The 20811-nt window shown below is 47.6% G+C and overlaps 1 protein-coding gene across 9 annotated transcripts in view; it reads left to right on the top strand.

Moving 5' to 3' along the window:
- The first annotated feature begins 275 nt into the window (after positions 1–275).
- CAMK2G (calcium/calmodulin dependent protein kinase II gamma) overlaps positions 276–20811 on the top strand; it is a 111506-nt gene continuing 90970 nt past the window's right edge. For all 9 annotated transcript variants that reach the window (XM_042818609.1, XM_042818607.1, XM_042818608.1 and 6 more), the window contains exons 1-2: positions 276–387; positions 2071–2165. In XM_042818609.1, the coding sequence (XP_042674543.1) occupies positions 323–387; positions 2071–2165 (160 nt within the window). In that variant the 5' untranslated portion in view covers positions 276–322. The remainder of the gene's footprint in view (positions 388–2070; positions 2166–20811) is intronic.

Genomic DNA, 20811 nt, shown 5'->3' with positions numbered 1-20811 from the left:
CGGGCGCCGTCGTCGCTGCGGGGCCCCGGGAGCGCCCCCGGCGGCCACACCCCGCGGCGGGCCGGGGCCGGCGGAGGGGAGGAGGGAGGGGGCCGGCGCGGGGTGTCTCCGAGCCAGTTCTCGCGGTGCTGGCCAGGCTCTGCCTCCTTCCCCTCCCCGGCGAGCGGTGACTGTGCACGGCGGAGCGGGGAGCGCCGAGCCGGGCGCGGGGGAGCCCGCGCCGCCCCGCCGAGCCCGGAGGGAGGCCGCCCAGCCGCGCGTCCCGGCCCGTCCCGGTCGCCCGCCCCATGCCCCAGCGGCGCTGAGCCTCCGCAGCCCGAACATGGCCACCACGGCAACGTGCACCCGCTTCACCGACGAGTACCAGCTCTACGAGGAGCTTGGCAAGTACGGAGCCCGCCGCGCGCCCCGCCGCCCGCCCGCCCGCCGCGGCAGCTGCCGGCGCGGCCCGGAGCCGCTTTTCGGCTCTTCGCGAGGAGCGGGAGGAGGGAGATTAGTCGCCGTAATCCTCCTCTCCGAGCCCTGCTGCCCCGGCAGAACCGCTGCCGGTCCCCGCCGCCTGCCTCGGGCTGCGCGCTCCTGTTGCACCCCGGCACTTCCTCTCTTCCCCCCTTGCCCTCCCCGGCCCGGTGCTGCTCCCCGCCGCACGCTGCCGCTCCCTCCAGGCGTTCTGCGCCGGGACCCGGCACCGTCCCCGCCGTTCAGCGATGCTTTCGACCCCACTTCCTTGTCCCTGAGAAAGGACCAGGTGCTGCTGCACGGCGCTTCGCCCTTCCTCCTCCCTCCGCACTTGTCTCCGCATTGGCAGACCTGCTGCTGCACCCTAGCGCAGGGCTTCGCGGGGGACCTGGAGGGGCAGGGAGGCAGCGCGGGGGCAGCCGGGGCGGGATCGCGGGGACGTCGCTTCCCGGTGCCGCTGCTCCCCGCTCCCTCCCTTCCTGCACCAGCTGCCGGGCTCTGCTGCGGCTCTCCCTGTCCCCGTCCCTCCCCGCGCCGCTGCGGCTGTGTGTCACCGAGCCCGGGCCCCGCGCTCCCACTGCTGCGCGCTGCTTTGTAGGTAGAGGTTGAGGAAGGGGAAGCAGGGACAGAACTGCAGTGTCGGGAGGATTCGAGCCGTGTCAGCCCGGCTGTAGGGCTGCATGGGGCCGCTGCGCAGCTCCTGATCCCATTTCTTATAGCTACATATGTCCGTTTGTCCGTGAACGTGGGATTACATTCCTGTTCTAAATGAACTTGGAATTATCTCCCTGCTTTCTCTTATTTGTCCTTTTCTCCTTTCCAAACCTTTCTTGTTAAGCCAGTTGTTATTCTTTTCCCACCCTATTTTTTTGTTCTTTTTAAAGAAGGGACAGCACTGAGAGCTCATCTGTGTAGTCCTGCAGACTTTGAGTCCCTGTCTTTTCACCTTGGTCTCTGTTGTATTATCTCTTTTTTCCTCACAGAAATCCTTCTTCCCTCTCTCTCAGACCTCTTCTCCGAGTGGCTCTTTGGAGTAGTTGTAATAATATCAATAGTTCCAGCTTGAGAAAATGTACGAAGCCTCGTAGCTTCCTACTCACTCCATTCATAGGTACATGCTTATCCCCTTTTCAGGTGGGTAGACAGATGGAAGGGAGCCAATACCTCCTGCCAGGTGGTGCAGGGATTTGTGACCGAGCACTCGAACGTGGGCAGAGTGCATCCCGGTTGTCTGATGTAGCTGCTGGGGCCACTGTCTTTGGGAGATGGGCTCACGGCTGCTGTTTGCCACATCATTCCGGGCTGCTTGTCTTCCACTCATCAGTCCCCGCGTGCTCTGTCCCTGTGCCTGTGTGCTCTCCCTCCCCAGTGTTGCTGTTCTGTCTGTGAGGGGGCTTGAGGCATCTTCAGGCGGGCGCTTGAGTGCCGTATGTACCAGGTCTGATTTGCTCAGCAGGCAGCATGCACTGTCCATTGGATTCCTGTGTGTTGTTTCCCTCCTCTGTGTCTTCTGTACCGTCCTCAATCTAGTCCACTCTGGGGATAGAAGTTGCTGCTGTTACATTCCTATTTTCTGTTTCATAGCGCCTGCCCTCTTCATTTCTTTTCCAGGGGAGCCTTCTCCGTGGTCCGCAGATGTGTCAAGAAAAGTTCATCACAGGAATATGCTGCAAAAATCATCAACACCAAAAAGTTGTCAGCCAGAGGTTAGTGCCTCAGATCTTCTCTTGGTCCTCTCGTAAATAGAAAACATTTTGCCGCCGTTGAAACAGATCTGGAGTTGTTTGTCTGGGACACTATGCATCTGTTACAAAGTAATTGAGTTATGTGGCAAAGAGGCGATTAAAAGGAGGTTAGCATGGTATGATCGAACATCTTTTGTATCTGGAAATGGATACTTAGTGATGTTGGTTTTTTTTCTTTGGGGGATCTTTCTCCCGTGAGCCAAAGGAGAGGTGAGTTTACAGAGAACTTGCCTTCGTGCGCTCTGGTCGCTCCCGGTAAAGGGGATTGTCACAGACTGATTTTGCTGAACGCTCTTTCTGCCTAGGAGGTCTGCCTTACCGGAACAGGTGTGGAGTTGCTTGTTGGTTTGTTTGAAGGAAGAATGCTATATACCTTGTTCCTGTTGTATGGCACTTAGATGGAGGGAGTTTGGGTGCTAACAGGTTTGCCTCCTAAGGCAGAAATAGGCTGCATGGGGCAATCTAATGAATTTGACTTCTTGATGAATTAGAACAAGTGTTGCTTGCATTCTTCAGCTCCAGGGTTTCTAAAAGCTGAAACTAGACTGCTGTTTTAAGGAGAAACAACCTTAGCTTTTCTCCTAAGCTGCTGGTTTCCCAATTCCCAGAGGTATGTGTACACACAGAAGGTGGTGTATTTGCTTGTGTAGGGAGTGTGTTCTCCTAATGCATGGGGAATCCTTTGCAGGGGTTGGAGTTCTTTCCATGAGGTTCCCCTTCTCCAAAAGGACAAGAGCAACTGAGTTGTAGTAGAGGATGCTGAAAGCAGAGTGCAACAAGTTGAGATGCCAGAAGAGAATGTTTCCAGAAGATCTCAGTCCTTAGAGGCCATTCAGATTTGACAAAATGGATGTGTTAGGCCCCTGTCTGTCCTGCCAGCTGAATAAATGGATTATCAAGGGGGTAAACGGAGAAATGGAAGGCATAAAGAGGTGGGGAGGATTTTTTATATATGATTTATAAGTGAAATGTTTTTGCTTAAAAAAGAGGAGAAAAAGGAATATCCATTCTCACTTGCACCAAAATATGAACTGTGATGATAAGAACATGAGATGGCTTGATGAGTGGCAAGGAATTTTCATTTACTGTAGTCACACAGAGAAGTAGTATCAGAAGCAGAAAGTGCCAGGGTGAGAAGGCTGATTGCCCCACACCTGTGCCTTGTGGAGGTATACCTGATGATTTGTTGTTTCAGTATACCTAGCCTGAATGAAGTCATGCTGGGAAACAGCTGGTGTGGCTGTGTGTTGTTTGGGTGGTGGCAGCAGATCCTGAGTGACTTTGTGGCCCCTCCATGGTCACATGACAGTGGCCACTTGTGAAGGTGACGTATCCAATCTCTTCAGCTCAGTATGGGAAAGGTTTGGAAGGTACCTCTGCTTTGCTGATGGCCACTAATGCTGTGTTTTCTTTGCCATATTCCCTGACCATCCTGTAGTGAGGACAAAAAGTTCAGGAGAGCCATCTTCTCAGTGTGAGTGGCAACAAGGCACCTCAGGGAAGGAAGGAATTGGCTTGATAAACTGATTGCAAGGGAAAAGTTGTTTCTATGCAGAGGAGATGATACTGAAATTAACACTGGAGATAAGAGAATGGCAAAAAACTGCAGGGTAATAGCATTGAAACAAAATTCATAAACATACCAGCACAAGCCCAGAAGTAGCAGATCTGATGGAGTCATTTTTTAAGTGTTTAGGCACCTAATGAGTTACGGAGGGAGCAATATATAGATCCTAATTGTATTTTGTGTTATGGTGATGACAGTTTTATGATCCAGCAAGTAGGAGATGTGTGGGTGAATACAGCCATGTTTTGAATTAGCTTCTAGTTTTCGTACCTTCCTGTCAGTGAAAATAGATTGAGAGTACTAAACTGGTCCTCAGCTAACCAACTTGCGGCAGCTGGCAATGGATCCTTAGGAAGGTATTGGTTAGTTAGATCACAGCTGTGGGGAGAGGCAAGAAATGAAATGGCTTTCTGCTGATGTGGAAGAATGTCAGAAACAAAAAGCGACTGATCTCGCTTGTTTCCTTGAAGTCTCAGTGAGGCCTAAAGAACCTGTATTTGCCACGGAAAGTGGATGGTAAGTTCAGCTGAATATATGGGTTCCTCAGTTACACAGCTGTGTTTGCTGATAGCTTGAGAGGTTAACACGAAAAGGAACTAAATGCTTTGATAGGAACTTAGTGAGTTCACCTTGGAAAAGGGCTTAAAGCACAGAAGGAAAAATGCATGCTGTTTGGACATTGCAGCTGTAAATCAGTGATCAGAGAGATTCGATTCAGCAACCTGAAAATGAAAGTCTTGGTGAAAGGCATTTTATAGAGCTGTCTGCACAGGAGGAGAATTACGGCGTTAATTCTGCAGTGCCCTGGCTATATGTTGCCTGATGCTTCCTTTCCCAGAGCTGGCTCTTCTCCCTGGGGAAGCCACATCTCTGCCTGGCAGCATGCACACCCAGGGCTCTGCGGCACACCCGGCTGCATGCCTGCCTGCTGGTGGGCCCACCGCCCTCCAGACCTGCATCCTGCACCAGGGTCACAGCAATAGAATGTCTCCTGGGCAGGGGTGTGCTGCCCCTCTCCAACTTAAACGTGGCTAAATCTGATGTTTTGTGCCTTCTCCAGCAGAATTTGAACTAACTGACATAGTCGCTGCTGCTTCCAGAGCCAGCACTGTGCTGCTGGTGAGGAGTACAGCCCATTGCGGCTGCTTGGAAGTTTTGGTTTTCCAGTGCTTCCCTTTGGTTATGTCCAGGGAAGTGGTAACAAAGCCTCGCTCTCCTTTTGCTGTACTTTGTGTTACCTTTGATTTTCAAGAGTCTTGGTGAAGAAATTATAGTTAGCTGACTGGAAAATGCTTGGTAGTTTGGTGCAGGTAGGTGGGAAGGAGGGAGAGGAACATTCAAGGGTAAATGGTGTGTGTTCAAGGGATTCTGTTACTTGGCTTGCTTGTAAAACTGTTCTCATGAAGAGATGAAGAGATGTGGTGCTGTTATGGGGCTTCTCTGAAGGCAAGGATGGCAAATGGTGCTGCTGTCTGCAAAGAGAACAACTTCAGTCTTTAAGCTTCGTCTTTGTAAAATACAAAATCTGATGTTGAGAGTCTCTTGTTTCTTTTTGGTCTGTAGTTTTCAGATGTCTGTTCTCTCTTTTATTAAATCATATTAATCAGAGCTGGTCTAGATTAAAATTCATACTTGGTCTGTAATGAAGTATTTGTTATTATTTATATTGTGTTGGTGCTTAAGACTGCCTGGTGAGGAGTATGCCAAGAACTTTGATGTTAAATAGGGGCCAAATGTGTGTGGAAAGGGAGAGGAAGCGGACTTTACCTTAGTCAGCATACAGCTGATGTACGTAAGAGCAGTGGTTATTGCACATGGGGAAATACAGTGCCTCAGACATCCGAAATTCCTATGGGACTGAACGCCCAAGCTCTTACGAGAGCTATGGGCAGATGGAAGTAATAGCTGTGATTTTTATTTTTATTTATTTATTTATTTATTTATTTTGGAAGCTATCTTGTGGGTGACACCAGAGTACTTGTTTCAATGTAAAAATTCCTAGCAAGTAGAATGCAGTTCCTGGGCAGCAATTCAGATTCCTTACAGTGGTCAAAATGATCGAGAGAGAAGCAGAGGCTGCAGTGGCAGCAGGGAAATGTCCAGGTTCTGACTGACTGGTGTTGGTGTCTTGGGTAAGAGTGAGTTTCGTGGGGCTGGCAATGGAGAAACCCAGTTGTCACTTGTTTTCAGAGTATGCATCCAGAATGTATTTGAAGAAATAGTCCTGCTCTGGAACGAAGTAGGCAGAGCTCGATCCTGCAATAATTCTTAGCATGTCGTTTATACCAAACCATATGTAATGATCTTACCAGCGCATGCAGAAGGACAGCATTCTTGGCCCCTTTTTTTGGTATATGTGGGGATCCTCTATGTATATTACCTCAGTATTGTTAATATTTCTTTGCTGCTGAAAATCAGTATCTTTCAACCCCTGTCACAGCTTTTGAAATACAAATGCAAAGCAGCTATTTGGAAAGTAAGATCTCTTTGCTGCTTTCTCCCTGCTGTGCCTTTGCTCTTGCCTGTGAAGAGCACAGTGGAATATAAAGGTGGAATTTCTTCCTTGCTTTCCATGTTTCCAAATTTGTAAATTAGAAGAAAATTTGCAGCCTACCAAGCTATTTTGTTGTTGTTCCTGCAAGAGATTATGTGGACTGTGGGAGGAGCAGGGAATTACTTCTGTGTATCAAATCTCACCAGGAAAAAACCACTCTTGATGGTTCTAATGCAGTTTTCTGTTTGGTTTTTAAGCAGCTCTCGTCCTAGGCTTTCAGTTCCAGAGTAGTTGTTGATTTCAGCTTTCTGGAGATGTCAATAGTAGTTCTCCTGGCTGCTCAAACATTGAGCTTGTGTGCTACAAAGGAAGTTTAGCAGCATCACTCACCACCCACTGCTTTGATACACTTTGCAACTGCTCTCTGTCTGCCCTCGGGTCAGGGCTCTGGGGCTGCCCTCCAGCCTCAAGGAATCCAGTGTGATGGATTTTGGCTGTGCACAGAGCTGCACTGCAGCCCGCTGTGAGTGTGTGTGGCTGCAGTGTGCTGGTCACAGATGGCCGAGTCACAGATCTGAGCTCTTGAGAATGTCCTGAGATAGGTGTCCTCTGCCTGCATGTTCTGATGGGCTGGGGGAAAGCATTCTTTCTTGCAGAGGACAGCAGATCAAGCTATGGCTGCTCAGCTGTGCTTGCTGAGCAGCCAAATCGGGTCTGGTCATTTGGAGTGGGAGAGGAGCTGTCCTTCTACCACAGGTCTTTAAGCACTCACAAAGTACTGTTTTGTGTCTCATGCTTCTCCCCTTTCCTCTCTGTGAGCAGGCTGAGGGACGCTCTGTCTTGGGAGCACACAGATGAGCTGCAGTGATGTGCAGCAGGGTGGAAGATGAGGAGGGGGCTGTGAGGAGGGGATCATATGCTGCAGTCCCAAAATTCCCCAGCAGCCTGCAACACCATTGGGAGGGTGCTCAGCCAGTACATGTCACTGGAGGACAGGTCCCTTGGAGAGCTGCTTGGAGAAGGATGGATGTGTGTGAGGAGAGACCCTGGCTGGGAGTTGGAAGGAGGACATTGAAAGCGGGACAGGGAGTGGGAGAATGCAGGGGGCCAGCCTGGCTTCTCACCTGCCTTGGTGTAATGGAGCACATGGGGCAGCATCGGCAAGGGAGGTGGTGGGCTGGAAGGTGAAAAGAGTGGGAGCACAGCTCATCCTGCAGCCACAAGCTGGCTTCCTCCCACTGTGGATTTCAGTGATGGCTGGGGTTACCCCAGGTTGCCTCTCAGTTTACACTGTATATTTTATAAAGGATCTGGAACAGAGCAGACAGGATTTCAGCTCGTGTCTGCCTTTTCTGTGGTCACATTGAGTATTAAATTTCCGGCATTAACAATAAGGAGGGTGGCAGTGGGCACCCAGATTGGGCAGGAGCTCCCAGAGCCACAGTGTGAGTGTGGGGAAGGGGGCTTGGCGAGAGTCTGGTTTCTTGTTGACATGATGTAAGCTGGATTTGTGTGGGGCAGAGTAGTGATTAGAGTAATTCCTGCGTGTGTCCAGAAGCTGTCAGTTCTAGAGTATTTGCCCTGATCAGCAAATGGTGGAAATATTTCCAGGTGTACCTCATGTGAGGAATGGGGTGTCGAAGTCCCTGGGAATGTTTGGGGCAGGCAGAGCTGCCAGAATTCCTTGTAGGAAGGGCCCAGTGCATGAGCTGGTGGTGGCTGTTGTTACTTCTGGAGCATAGCGTGGAAACTTCAGTGTCGTAAAACTCTTTCTCTGGATGGTACTAAAGCCATCACCACCAGAGAGGATCCATCCATGAATCACGAAGAAATTTCTGGACATTATATATATTTTTTCTCCTTCCAGCCTCCATGACATGTTGGATTATTAACACAACTGTTTTCAAGAGAGGTCAGTGGTAGCTTTGTCCTCTTCCACTCCCGTAAACTGTTTTGTTCTTTCTGACCCTGTAAACTGGGTGAATTTTTAAGAGGAGAGCACATTAGTGTAAAATGAAATCTCTCTCTACTTTGCCATCTTTGAGCACCATCTGTCTGCCATGTAACCCTTAAAACCAAGGTGTCTTCCCCCTTTTGTTAACTCCTGCCTGTCACCTGTTCTAGGATTTCAGGTGTGGTGGCTTGTTCCCTGTTGCTTTCTTTTTTTATTTTCCCATTCCTTTCCTCTGGGGCCCTGTGAGCTAGGCTGACTGCAGGTTCCTTTTTTACCTTCTTAGATCGACTATCTACTTAAATATCACTGCGTACTGCTCTTGTGGCTGCTCAAGCATTCTAGTGTGGCTGCTTGTATGATTTCTGAAGAACAGTGGTAGAACACTTCTGAAGAAATGGCCTGGCAGCATCATAGAAAGGTGCCTTTTCAGCACTGAGAGTTGCTGAAGAATAATGGGGCATGGATTGAACCTTCTGGGGAAACTGAGTCTTTAGTTGTAAGATTTTGTTTCCTCGTAGCTTTTTCTACCTATTCTCCCCAGTTCACTTTTTCTTTCTGTTTTCATTTTTGAGCTTATTTTGAATGTTCAGTTTTCTGACATGTCAATTAATAGTAATTCTAGACATCTATAATGCTTTTACTGCAAATGTAATTCTAGTGATACTGCTTCATCCTCCTTCCTTCCCAGCTGGCATTGCAGAATCCTTGTTGCTTTTACCTTTCAAGTGAGCAGATGTGGGAAGCTAGTGGCTGTGCAAGTGGTGAATACCTGACAACCCTGAGAATAGTTGAGGGATGTCAGGAGAGCTGGTAAATGTTTGTTGCCTGTCAGGAAAGGAGGAGATAACCATGGCTCTGCTCTGTGTGTTGGAGCCTGATTCACCAGGTTGCGTCGGAGGCAAAGAGGAGAATTCCCCATCTCTAAGATGAGTAAATATGATGACCTTTTAGAGAACGCATGTATGCATATGGACGTGATACTGTACTCTCAGCACTTTTGTGTTATGTTCTTGAGGGTGTGAGTTACACATCTCTTGGCAGCAGTGAACTGCTGTTCTGGTGCTTCCATCCAGTTTTTCCTGTTGTGAGCTCACCATGCTCTGGGCTGTGTCCTGTTATCCCCATGGCTGAGGTTTCCTCAGCAGGCACACTGGGATAAGGCTGGACTCCTGGACTTCCTCTGTGCTGGAAGCCAGAGCTTGTTAGCTGTTAAACACAAGCTCCTTTTTCCCTGGTAGCCAACATACCATCTCCTGAAGCGCTGTTAATGTGCTTCTGTCAGAGTCCCAGAAGTTGAGCTGAGAGTTGTGCTGGAGAAGACAGTCGCCACTGTGGGAATGAAGATCAAGTTAATGTAGAAGAAAAACACAGACAATTCCAACACCTTTCTGGGGAAAGTAGGTGCCCACAGAGAGGAGGCTGGGTGCAGGCATGGCTCTGGCAGGCCAGCGGGACCACACGAGATGGCGGTGGGAGCTGGGAGCAGCCGCGCCTGCTGGGCAGTGCTGCTGTCTTATCTCTGGGGGCTGTTGCCATGATGACTGTGGCAAACAGGGACTGAAAAATTTACCAGATGCGTGTGAGCCAAAGGATTAAACTTTCTCATAGGCGGGAAGGGAGGGAGGAGGGCGGGTGATGATGTATTAACGAAGGACAGCATCCTAGTGAGAAATACCAGGCTCGCTATCCATTAGCCACCGGAATGGTGGGGGGGTGTGGACAGACATTCCTCCTGCTGTCTGTGCCCCTGAGTGTCCAGACCCAGCACTGGGTACTGCTGGAGAGGGGGGTGAATGCATCCTGCTTTTACTGGTAGGATTTGCATTATTTGGATAGCTGAAAAGTAGAAAGTGGGAAGAGACTCTGTTTCTTGTATCAGTCTCTTCTTTTGTTCCTTACACCCACAAACAGCTGCAGTTGCCTACCTTGTGCTCGGAGCTTTTCTGCGTCGGAGTTGGTGCAAATCATTGAGCTTTGTTGTTGCCTGCAGGTTTCTGGCTATTGAACGTGAGCCCATCCAAGCCTGCACGGGTGTTATTGTTAGTACAAGGCTGCTGTCATTAAAAGTGTCTGATGCAAAATCGCATCAGCACCATTAGTGCTTGTGCTGGTCTTGCCCCTGTGTGCTGCTGTTGTCGGTGCCGATTGGCTGCTATGTGGACTGACCTAGAGTTAGGGGATGGAACTGGCTGGGGAGCAAGGAGCTGAGCATGGGAGTGTCTGCACCCAGTGCCCATCTCAGTGCATCTCAGTGTCCCATCGCTCAGAAGGTGGTGTCACGTGGCATTGCTATGAGCTTGCAGGATGTCGTTCTGCAGTTTGCTTTGGGAGAGACAAACCTCATCTTGCCCAACAATACTCTGGCCAGCAATACGCATATTAGCCTAACATGTTTGCCTATGGATTTAGCAAGATAGAATTATGGTAATTAAAACTAGTCTCTCTCTAGAAGGGCTTCTTCAACTTACTGAAAAATGTTGATTTATGAAATGAGAAATTAATATATATCAAAATTAGTTGTATATGTCTTTCCTATGAGGCCAACTGCCAGTGGACTTTTCAGTTCCTGTGAGCAAGGGCTGTGAATGAGAACAAGGATGTTAAGGCACCTAAGCCAGATCCTGGAAGTTTGTGAAAAGGATTCTTTTCCCTCCCTTCACTTCCTGCTTGCTTGTAGGCAATTATCTGGGATAGGCTGCAACTTGTCTGCTGGAGTAGCAGCATCTGGAGGTGCTTTATCTTCTGCTCTGCAGTGTCACTTGCACTCAGCCAGTTGATGTGGACTAGCAAGGAGGGGGTTTTCTCAATGCCAGGGAAGCAGTGAGAAAAGTGGTCTGACACAGCAGCTCCAAATCTGAGGTGAAAAAGAAGGAGAAGAGCTAGCAATCTTTAAAGGCATCGTGCTTTCCTTTTCTTGAGCATCAGGTAGCTCAGCAGGTGAGTTTTACCACGATTTCTCTTGAAGGAGTTTATTTTCCAAAGCTGTTACTTTGCTCCAGATGTGCCCTAAATCCCAGAGGATCTTGCAGTTGGGCTCGCTTCTGGGTGAGGTTTTCCTTACCTGTCCAGCAGAAGATAGCTGGTGTGTGAAGCTGCTGCTGCTCCAGGACACGTGTGTTGAGCCTGCAGGTGTGCTTACAGCTGGAAGTCTACTTTCAGGCACCTGCCTTGAGATTTGACTTGAGAGGGAGATAGTCCAGTGCTTTCTCTAGGCCACACTCATTAGATACACATTTCAAATAGCATGAGTGCTCTGGAAGCTTTTGCAGGGAAAACAGCTCGTTAAACCTCTTCTTGTATTGGTCTCCAGTGCCTGCCAAATACACTTAGCATTTCTACTGTAGTGGAGCGGCTGTCATTCTGAAAATGTGTATCTTGTTTTTTCCACTCCCCTTTTATCAGAGCATATAACATTTCATGGGTGATGGGCCAAGAAATCGCCCATGATGGCTGAAAAAAAAAGTAGATATGGAAGAAGGAAGTTCTGTTCAGTGATGCCCAAAGCTCATCGGGAAGGCTGCTCTGAGCTGGGGCTCGATGATGCCAAGCAGGACTCCTTTCTGTGTGATGCCCAGGGAGGTGGTATGGTGTTAAGTTTAGTTTTGCCTGCCTCGGGGCCTCTCCATGTAAGCTTTGGATATCAAATGTCCTCTGTTGAGATTGTGTAGGAGAGATTAGAAGTGTTAAAGTTGCACAGCTTTGGTTTATAAGTAGTGCCAATGCAGGGACAAAGCCAGTGCATGATGGATGTGCTTCTTTGGTGCAAGTCAAAGCAGTGATTCATAGATCTCGTGTTACTTTAAATATTCCTGATTTTTGGACTGCAGGCTTGAGAAGTGGCTTCCAGCTCTGCCCATTTTGGTCTGATCTGAATGTCATCTGGGCTAGAATCCGCCAGCTCTGCAGATTAGGATATTGTGTTGTGCCTACTGCTTGTTAGGAAGTCGTCCGGCTGAAAATTTTCAGTGTTGCCTGATTAGTGCTGAGCAATGATCCGCTGTCATCTCTGTCTATGTCTGAATTAGCCCTGCACTTAACGTGGTTGGTGCAGAGGAGCTCGTCCTCTGTGTGGAAGCACTTCAACAGCAGCAGACAGGGAGCCTCGCAGCATGCCTCTCTTCTGCAGACAGTGAAGCTGAGCATCAGAGATGTGAAAAAAAGAGGAGCAAGGTGGTTTGCTTTCTTGATAACCATTATCAAATATTGCTGACAAGTGCAGGTGGCTCTGGCTGCTGCTAGCAGTTGCTGCAGAGCTGGTTACCCAGCTTTAAGGAAGCGCATTCTGCCTTATTAACTCCTTGTGGCTCTGCATGCTCTGCATCTTCACAGTTCTGAGGCTGAGCTACAAAAGCTTTCCCTGCCACCACCTCACAAATGGTCAACAAGTTCCTTGGCTCTAACAGGCTTTTCAGCCTGCTCATCTCCCTGATGAAGTATGAACCGTTAACTGTGGAGGCTTTTCTTGTGTGAAAAACAGTGAAAACTCCTTCCTTACGTTGAAAATGCAATTCAGGTCTCACCTATGAAGTTAGCTTATCTGAAGGGGCAGTGGGGGATGAAATGGGAACAGGGAAGTCTCCAGCACTGTTGAGCCAGAGGAATTTATACTCTTCTGTCTATCTCTGGATTCCTGGATCCTGCAGTGCAGTGAATTGGCACTGCTAGGACCTCCCTGCCGCCTGCTCACCTTGCTCGCTCACCAGCTGCTCCATCTGAACCCGCTGGCACTTGCTGGGAGCAGCGATGGGGATAAGGAAGAAGCTCCTGCCCAGGGCTGAGCTCCCTCGGTGAGATTCTTCTGTGTATTTCAGGACCCTCTGTATGCAGTTGGATTGAGGTGGAGAAGCTGGAGCTCTTCCTGGGGTCAGTCACCATCCATGTGCCAGAGGAGCTGTCTGTGTGGCCACAGCACTTCAGAGTGGCTCCGTGCCCTCCTGCCTCTCTCACTTCATGTCCACTTTAAGAGGGTTCATCTGCAATGCAGCTGTTAGCAGGGAAGTTCTGTAAATCAAGAGGGAGCGAGTGCGAGCCAGCCCTCTGCCTGCAGTCATGGCTGGGTCCTCAGCACAGCCTGGGCAGACTTTCTCACAAAGGCATCTTTCTGCAGGAGGATGGAGAAGGGGCAGCAGCACGGTGCGGATGGTCACTGCTCCCTTCCTCTCCTCCCCCCAGAGTTTGCATGTCTGTGCCTGCATGGGATGCTCAGCAGCTGGAAAAGCAAAATGGGCAGCAGCCTCGGAACTGGAAAATCCTGTCGTGCTTTTCCCTTCCTTGCTTCTCTGTCACAGTTTCACCAGGTGTTTGCTTAGGGCTGTTCCCGTCAGGACGCCTTCATTGCACACTCATTTCTTATACAGGATGTCCTGTTACAATTCAGAGCCAATGAGCTTCTGCACATGACTCAGAGTATCACAGAGGACTTGTCAGCCATGGCTGTGTGGCTGCTCAGTGCCTCACTGCCTGACAGCCCCACTCACTGGAGGAGTAGGAAGAGCAGGGAAAGGCTGCTTGTGGACCTGTTGTGACTGGGAGCTCTTGTGGTATTTCTTGTGGTTCCTGGCAATGCGTTTCTGAGGATGTTCTGGTGGAGAAAAACCCTCTGGTTTCTGCAGCGAGGTAGCTGGAAAGCAGGAAACCTCATGGGGACTTGCAGGGCTGTAACTTGGAACAGCACCCATGTTCTTCTGCAAAGACAGCAGCTGTGGGAGAGCTCTACTGCTTCTGCTGGTGCTGAACAGGCAAGATTATCTCCCTTGCTGCATGTTCGAGTAATCTAGGCAGACTTTGCTATGAAGTTCAATCTCAATTTCTTGATTACCACTTTGGAAAGTCATTGGTGATGCAGGAGAAACAGTTGTGTAATTCACCACCTGCTTTTTCTCCTCTGTTTTCCTTCTCTCCTGCTTGTCTGGGCATTCATTGTCCTTCTTGCAATAACTGAATTGTGCAAACCATGTATAAGCAGTGTTCCCTCCCCTTTTGCCAGGGGACTGGCTGACTTGTTGTAAGAAGTTATTTTTAGGGTTTGCTTCCTGGGATATTCTACCCGTGGCCAGTTATGGTGATGAAAATGTCACTGAGACGTATAAAGGACTCCCAACTCATTGCTAGCGTGCCTGATCTCTCTGTTGTAATGGTGCTCATGGGAGACAAGAGTCCCTTCCTACTGCATCACCTGTGATTAGGGAGACAGCACAATGACTCTGCAGCTCAAGTCCTTGTGAAAAGAACACCGAGCTTCCACTCTGAGTGTTGTGCTGAAACTGAATTGGCCCAGGAGGGGGGAAAAAAAATGAGAGAAAAGGGGAAAAAAAAATAAAGGAGAGAGGAAATAAAGGCTTATCTTGGGTGTCTTGGAGTTTTTCTGCCTTATCCTTTTTTCTACATAGGGATGTCAGTGCTGCAGAGCTGTTTGTCATTACACAGAGCTGTCCCTAACAGGCCATTTGCTCCTTGTACTGGACGTATTGGATTGCACTGAGTTGCTGCCAAAGGCCTGGGCAGACCAGAGCAGAAGGTGTGTGCTTTTTCTTTTTATACGCCTCTGCTGCCTCCCACCCCAGATCTGCTGCCTGAGCACCTGAGAACAGTTGATCTTCATGGCAGCTATCTCCAGCTTGCACAGCATGAGCACAGTACAGGAACACTGTGGAGCTGAACAAGGCCACAGGCCTGCAGTGTGTGTTCCCTGGTGCCAGTATTGGTTTAAGGAGCACCTGCCTCTTTTTCTTGGGCTGTTGTTCCCTTCTCAGTATCACAGCTTGCCCCATTCCTTTTCTTTCCTTTTCTTCAAATCAGGAAATGAAGCTCAGAAGAGCCCTTCTAAAGGGAGTTACTGAGGTTTTGGGGTTGGAAAAGCACTGGATTTCCAGACAAGTTTTGGGGGAAGAGATTGCTTGAGTGTGGCTCTTGAGGTTGGAGTCGCTGCTGAGAAGAGTGCATCGCACTGTGTCAGAGCTGTGCTGTGTGGATGGGACCTGCGTCACCCTCCTGGCAGAGGCTGTGGGGAGCAGAGCCCGGAGAGCCTTTGGATAGAGGCAGCAGGGAACTGTAGCTTGGTTTTCAGGCCTAGTGCTATTGGGACATGGTAAAGGACAGTGACCTTGCCTTGGCGGTGGTGTTAGGGCCATGCGGGGCCCTGCCAGCTGCAGAGAGGGGAGAGTGGCTGTGGGAGGGCTGGGGGACACTGTACCCAGCTAGATGGTGTCCTCAGGGCTAGCAGTGCCTACAGACCACTCTGTGTGTGTTTTTTAAGTAATCCTTATATTCAAACTTACTTTACTGAATGCTAACTTCTGTTAAAGACATTTTGCTAGCTTGTTTCTAGGCAATAGCTTAAAGTACAGGATCAAGCTTTTAGACTCCTCTGGGGCCACAGGCAGCTGCGGTGTCTTTTTGTTTCTGCAGTGTCTTTTTGTTTCCTCTTCTCCATGTTCTTGACTGTTGGGTAGACTTAGTGACATGTGGTACATTTTGCTCTTCTGTATATATAGCACATCTGCTATATGTGATGTTGGATTTGGACACATCCGCGTTTCGAGCCTTCTCTCTGTGAGGTTTCCTGGTAGCTCTGTATTTACAGCTTTCTTTGCTTAGTTTAAAGTTATCCTAGTATTGCAAAGGGAACTTGCTCTTAAAATAGACGGCTTGGCCTTTTTTTTTTTTTTAATTCTTAATTATTCTAATCCCCTGAAACTTGGTTTTTCATCTCATTGTCGGAAGAGCCTATTTTGACAGGTATTATCTCTTAGAGAGGAGTTACTCAGCACTTGGATGCGGAGCCATTCATCTATGCCCCCAAGAAGATATTGTGTTTACTTGGCTCCTAGAGTACCTAGGGTACCAGAATCAAGGCAGGGTTTCCAGCATTCCTCCCTCTCTCAACTGGTTGGAATAGCTGGAAAAGTAGTGAATACTGACATGCTGTGTGGACACAGGTCCTACTGCTGCATCTCATGCAGCAAAAAGAGGTTTTCTGCTTAATTCCAGTGTTAGGAACACATTGAAATTCTGTGCTTTCATTTCTTTCCCAAGCTTCATTTTTGGGTTCAAACTACATTTCCTTGACTTATTCAAGAGATATCCACCTGTTTGATGACCAGTGATAAGTATGGCATTTTATTTAAGATTCTCACTGTGATGTTACATTGTGGTGGAAGACTGGGGGCTGGATGCTGAAGCTTTCCAGTCTTGGACAGCCCTGATGGTGACTTCTGAACATTCATGTATCTAGGTTGTATGAGAAGGAGCTTGTATAGCTCCTCCTGCCTGGATCCTTATCGATTCAGTTCTTGCCTTGTTAAAGGTGGAGGTGTAATGCAAGGAGCTTCCACTTTCAGGTGGGGTATTTCCAAGTTTTTTTTAAGGATTTGCTCGCTTTTGAGAAAGAATGGATGGTTAGTCCTGCTCTCCAGGGGAGATTTCCATTTCTTCCTCCATTGTCCTCCCAATATACTTTTTTCCCCCTATATAAAAGAAGGTTCTTCACTACGTTTTGCTCCTCTGCACCACAAGATCGCTATGTGTACCCGAGACGAGTAGGAAAGCAATGGTGTTTTTTTCTTTTTTTTTTTTTCCTTTTTTTTCACTTTAGCCACTTACTCTCAGTCTTGCTGTGCTGTTCCCCTCACCATCTACTTAACAATTCAATAGCCATTATTCTTTCATTGAGCAATTTGGCATCTGATGTTCTCTGTCTTCCCAGTCCCACTATTGGGCAGGCAAGCGTTAGCACTGTTTTACACTTGGACACACCAGGAGATGCAAATTTGAAGGTGCTTACCACTTACCAGTGCACTTGGACTCTTCTCCTAACTTGTTAAGAATTATTGCCAAGTCTTATTCTTTGCTGTAACAGCAATGTGGAGAGCATAGACAGAAAAAGGACTGTGGGCATTTTGGAGGAAATAATGTGAGCAAAAATATATAGTCTTGACTAGAGTCCTCTAATTCAATGGGCACTGTAAGAGGATTTTTTGCATATTCCCTTTACTATTTTTCCCTTTGGTTTGCTTATTGCTTAAGAGGTACAGTGCTGGAATACACAGTGTTTGGCATGCTGTGTCTGTGAGCTTGGACTCACTACTGTTCTGTTGTTTTTCCAAGTGATAAGAGGGAGTTTGAAGACTGGAGGTAAGTGCAATTTGTACAGAAGGCTTTTTCATAGGTGACAGTGAACAGGATGCATTTGTTAAGACTAATCATAATAAGAGAAAGGAATCACCTGGATAGAAAACGTTAGTGGTGAGTGTTGGCCACAGCTGCAGGAACTGGGGCAGTAACAGCTGCAGTGTGTTGTTCTCTGGAAGGGGTGAAAATGAGATAGCAAACATGAGAACTTGGATCTCAAAGATCTAAAGGAGTTGCACTGCCAAGAAATGTATAATTTGTAACTAAATTCAGCAGCATTACTTGAGAGTGAAAATAAAAGCGATCATAGGATGAAAATTCAGATAAATTCTAAAATTGGCTTCATTTAAGGATCTAAGTAATTGGGCCAGTTGTGAAAATTTAGATCATGGGGTACTGTCAGGAAACAGTTCCCTTTCCTTGCTCACTGTGTCTCTAAGCTAACTGATCAGCATGTTTGCATGGCTTCCTACCTCTAAGAGAACTTAGAAATGCTGGCCTTAATGTATGGTTAAGCTTGAAGTCTTTCCAAACGAAGCTGAAGATGTACAAGGTACACTGCTGCAAACCCTCTTGATCATATGATAATGTCAAGCTAGCATGAAGTCTTCAAGAATGTAACATCCTTTGCCACCCAAGGAGTGGATGGGTTTAAGAAGATTACTGTTAGCTCATCAGTAAGGAATAATTAGAAGTTACGGGACAGAGCTGAAGAGCTGTCATTAATTGAATGCTGGTTCTGAGTAGGGAATAAGAAATGGGAGGGAATGTCCAGAAATCCATTCTGTGCTTAATAATGTATGTGCCAGGCGTACTGCTTCTGTGTGAACCAGCAGGATTCAAGCTGTCTGTAGCGGGCAGTTAGAAAGCATGCTGCAGGGCTGTGGGAAGGAGTATCCGTGTGAGGGGGAGCTGAGGGAAAAAGAAAATTCAAGGGAGGGGTGGAGTGTGATAAAGGTTAATTAAAGTGTGCTGCAGAAAGTTGTTAGATGTTCTTGTGTGCCCTTTCCATAATAAGAGACAAACTTGGTTATGCAACAAATTGAAAATTTATCTTTTCAATAATTCATTTCAAACTTGCTGCCTTGAGACACATATCACAGATTGAAAAAAGGGATGAGGAACTCGTGTGTAATTAAAGTCAGCATATGTGAAAAGGAATTCTTTTTAGAAAGAGAAGGCTTACGGTCTTACTTCTTCAGGTTATTTATGTTTCACACTGGGAGTTTAATCTCTTTTCTCCTTTGTATGAGGTGACTGGGGCAGTCCTGAAACAACCATGGATCGCTGTCTTCTGTATTTGCAACTGCTCTGTCCTCCATTTCAGGGAAGAATACAAGATTTCCCTTGCCTCATGCTTCCCTCTGGAGACAGAGCTTTCCTAGCACCACAGCAGGAGAGTGGAAGATGAGGAAAGGGATGGAGATTGGGTTCCAGCATCGACAGTGATCTCTGCTATCATATTCCTATGATAGGAAAAAAAATATATATATATAAGAAGGGCATTCAGTCAGGAGCTTTTTTCGATTGGTCTCTTCTGCCATGTGGCTGTCCTAACGTTCCAGCATGTTGTAAGTTGAATTGATTCTGTTCTACCTGAATTAGCAGGTTTCAGCCACTGCTGGTTAGGGAATGTGAGACAAAATGAATTAGTGGTCTGGCCATGAGGAGTATTTAATTTAAGAGCTCTGAGAACTGACCGCTGTGGCTTGACTTTCCTTGCTTTTGGAAACTGTGTCTGTCTTCACTTTAGCTTTTCCTTCATCTTTAGATTGAGTGGGTGATTGAACTAGATGATCAGTAGGGGTTCCTTCCAATCTCAACCATTCTGGGATTCCATGAAAATATAATGCTATTGAGGACTAATGTTGGCATGTAGACCTATGCTAGCACTGTTGCATGTAAGTTTTTGGCCTCCAAGACATAAAATTTTCAGTGGGTCTGTAGAGGTTTTTTGTTGTTGTTTTCTTTTTTCCCCTATAGTAAGGGGAGTAGAGAGAAGATAGTAAAGGGAAGGCTTCAAGAACATAGCATCCTGTGATGCTAATTTTAGAAGCTACGTAGCGCAGATCTCCGTAAAAGAGAGTTAGAAAGTATGTTTTGGTTGTTTATTTTTTTTTTCATTTTTGTAACTAGTAGGAAAGAGGATATTAGTGCTATGAAGGAGGACATGAAGCACAGTCCTGTGGATTGCCTAGATGTAGCAGGTACATAGAAATAAATTCTTACACTGGAGCTCTGAATGTTGTTCCACTTCTCTCTGGGGGTGTTATGCTGGCTGTCTCCAAACGAACAGAGCTTCTCTCGGGGCTAGAAGTTCAAGTTGATTGAAGTATTTGAATCGAAAGCATGAAGAGTGTAATTTCACACCTTCTCTGTGGCAAATGATATTACAAGTTATTAGCCAATTCAGTGCACAACTCTTAGGAATGTAAATGATGTACGTAACTGAAAGCCCCGGCGATTCCGCGGTTTTTGTGGAAATATGGAAACAAATCAGACAAGGGCTTCTCCGAGAAGGGATTTGAACTGCTGTCCAGGCTGACTGTGCCAGGGAGAAGCGTGCCAGCTTCTGTGCTCAGTGACACTGCAGCTTTGTAGAATTGAGAGGCATGTCCAGCCGTCCCTTGACACCTCCAGGAGCACACGCCGTGCCAGGCTGTCGGCTGGAGGGAGTTCGCACTCCTGAGTCTGGCTGCCTGGGGGAAGGGGAATGTTTGTTTGCTTGCTCCTTGGAGTCGCCTGGGTGCCTCTTATTTAAGGATGTGATTGCATATTGAACGTAACTGTAAAATCCATGATGTGATTGCTGACTCCCTAAAAGTTCTGAAAGTTTGTCTCAAATGAAAAAGGTTTTTGGTTTCCTAATGCTATGTTTTAAAACCAAGTTCTTATTTTCAAAGCATGAAGTATACCTTAATTGAAAACTGGGGATCTTATAGCCATCCCTCTCTTAAATGGTCAGTTCATTTGGAATAACTGTGAATCCAAATGAAGGGCAAATTGCACTTGGTTGTGAATTATCAGTGTTTATGGAAAGGCAAACTCTGTTTCTTTCCCTACTGCCCTTGCCACAATGAGAGCATTGCTTTTGTGCAACATAAACTGCATTTAGGAATGGTCTTGTGCTTAAGAGCTTTTTATTAATGAGGCTTATTAGCAATAATGAAAAATGGCAGCCTAAAAGTGCAGAGCTAGCCAGAAAAATGATTGTCCCAGAATGACAGGATGGCTGCATACTTGTTCTTGGCTTATTTGATTTGGAGCAGGGGGAGCGGTGTGTGTTTGGCCCTGGAGGAAACTGTTCTCCTGCAGACGTGCCCGTGGGGCCCAGATGGGGACTGGTGGGGCTGGGGCTCACCATGCCACAGCTTCCTGGGCTGAGCCTCACCAAGCCCATAGCAGGCCTTTGCTTTCCCAAGGCTCAGCAGGGCGAACAGTGGCAGGACCCAGCTTCACATCT

Source organism: Centrocercus urophasianus, unplaced genomic scaffold, assembly GCF_019232065.1.
Source record: "Centrocercus urophasianus isolate 14NV4802_14NV808 unplaced genomic scaffold, USGS_Curo_1.0 seq_17, whole genome shotgun sequence".
Taxonomy (NCBI): Eukaryota; Metazoa; Chordata; class Aves; order Galliformes; family Phasianidae; genus Centrocercus; species Centrocercus urophasianus.
The sequence above is the reverse complement of the archived record's forward strand: the minus strand, read 5'-3'. Positions and strand labels throughout refer to the sequence as shown.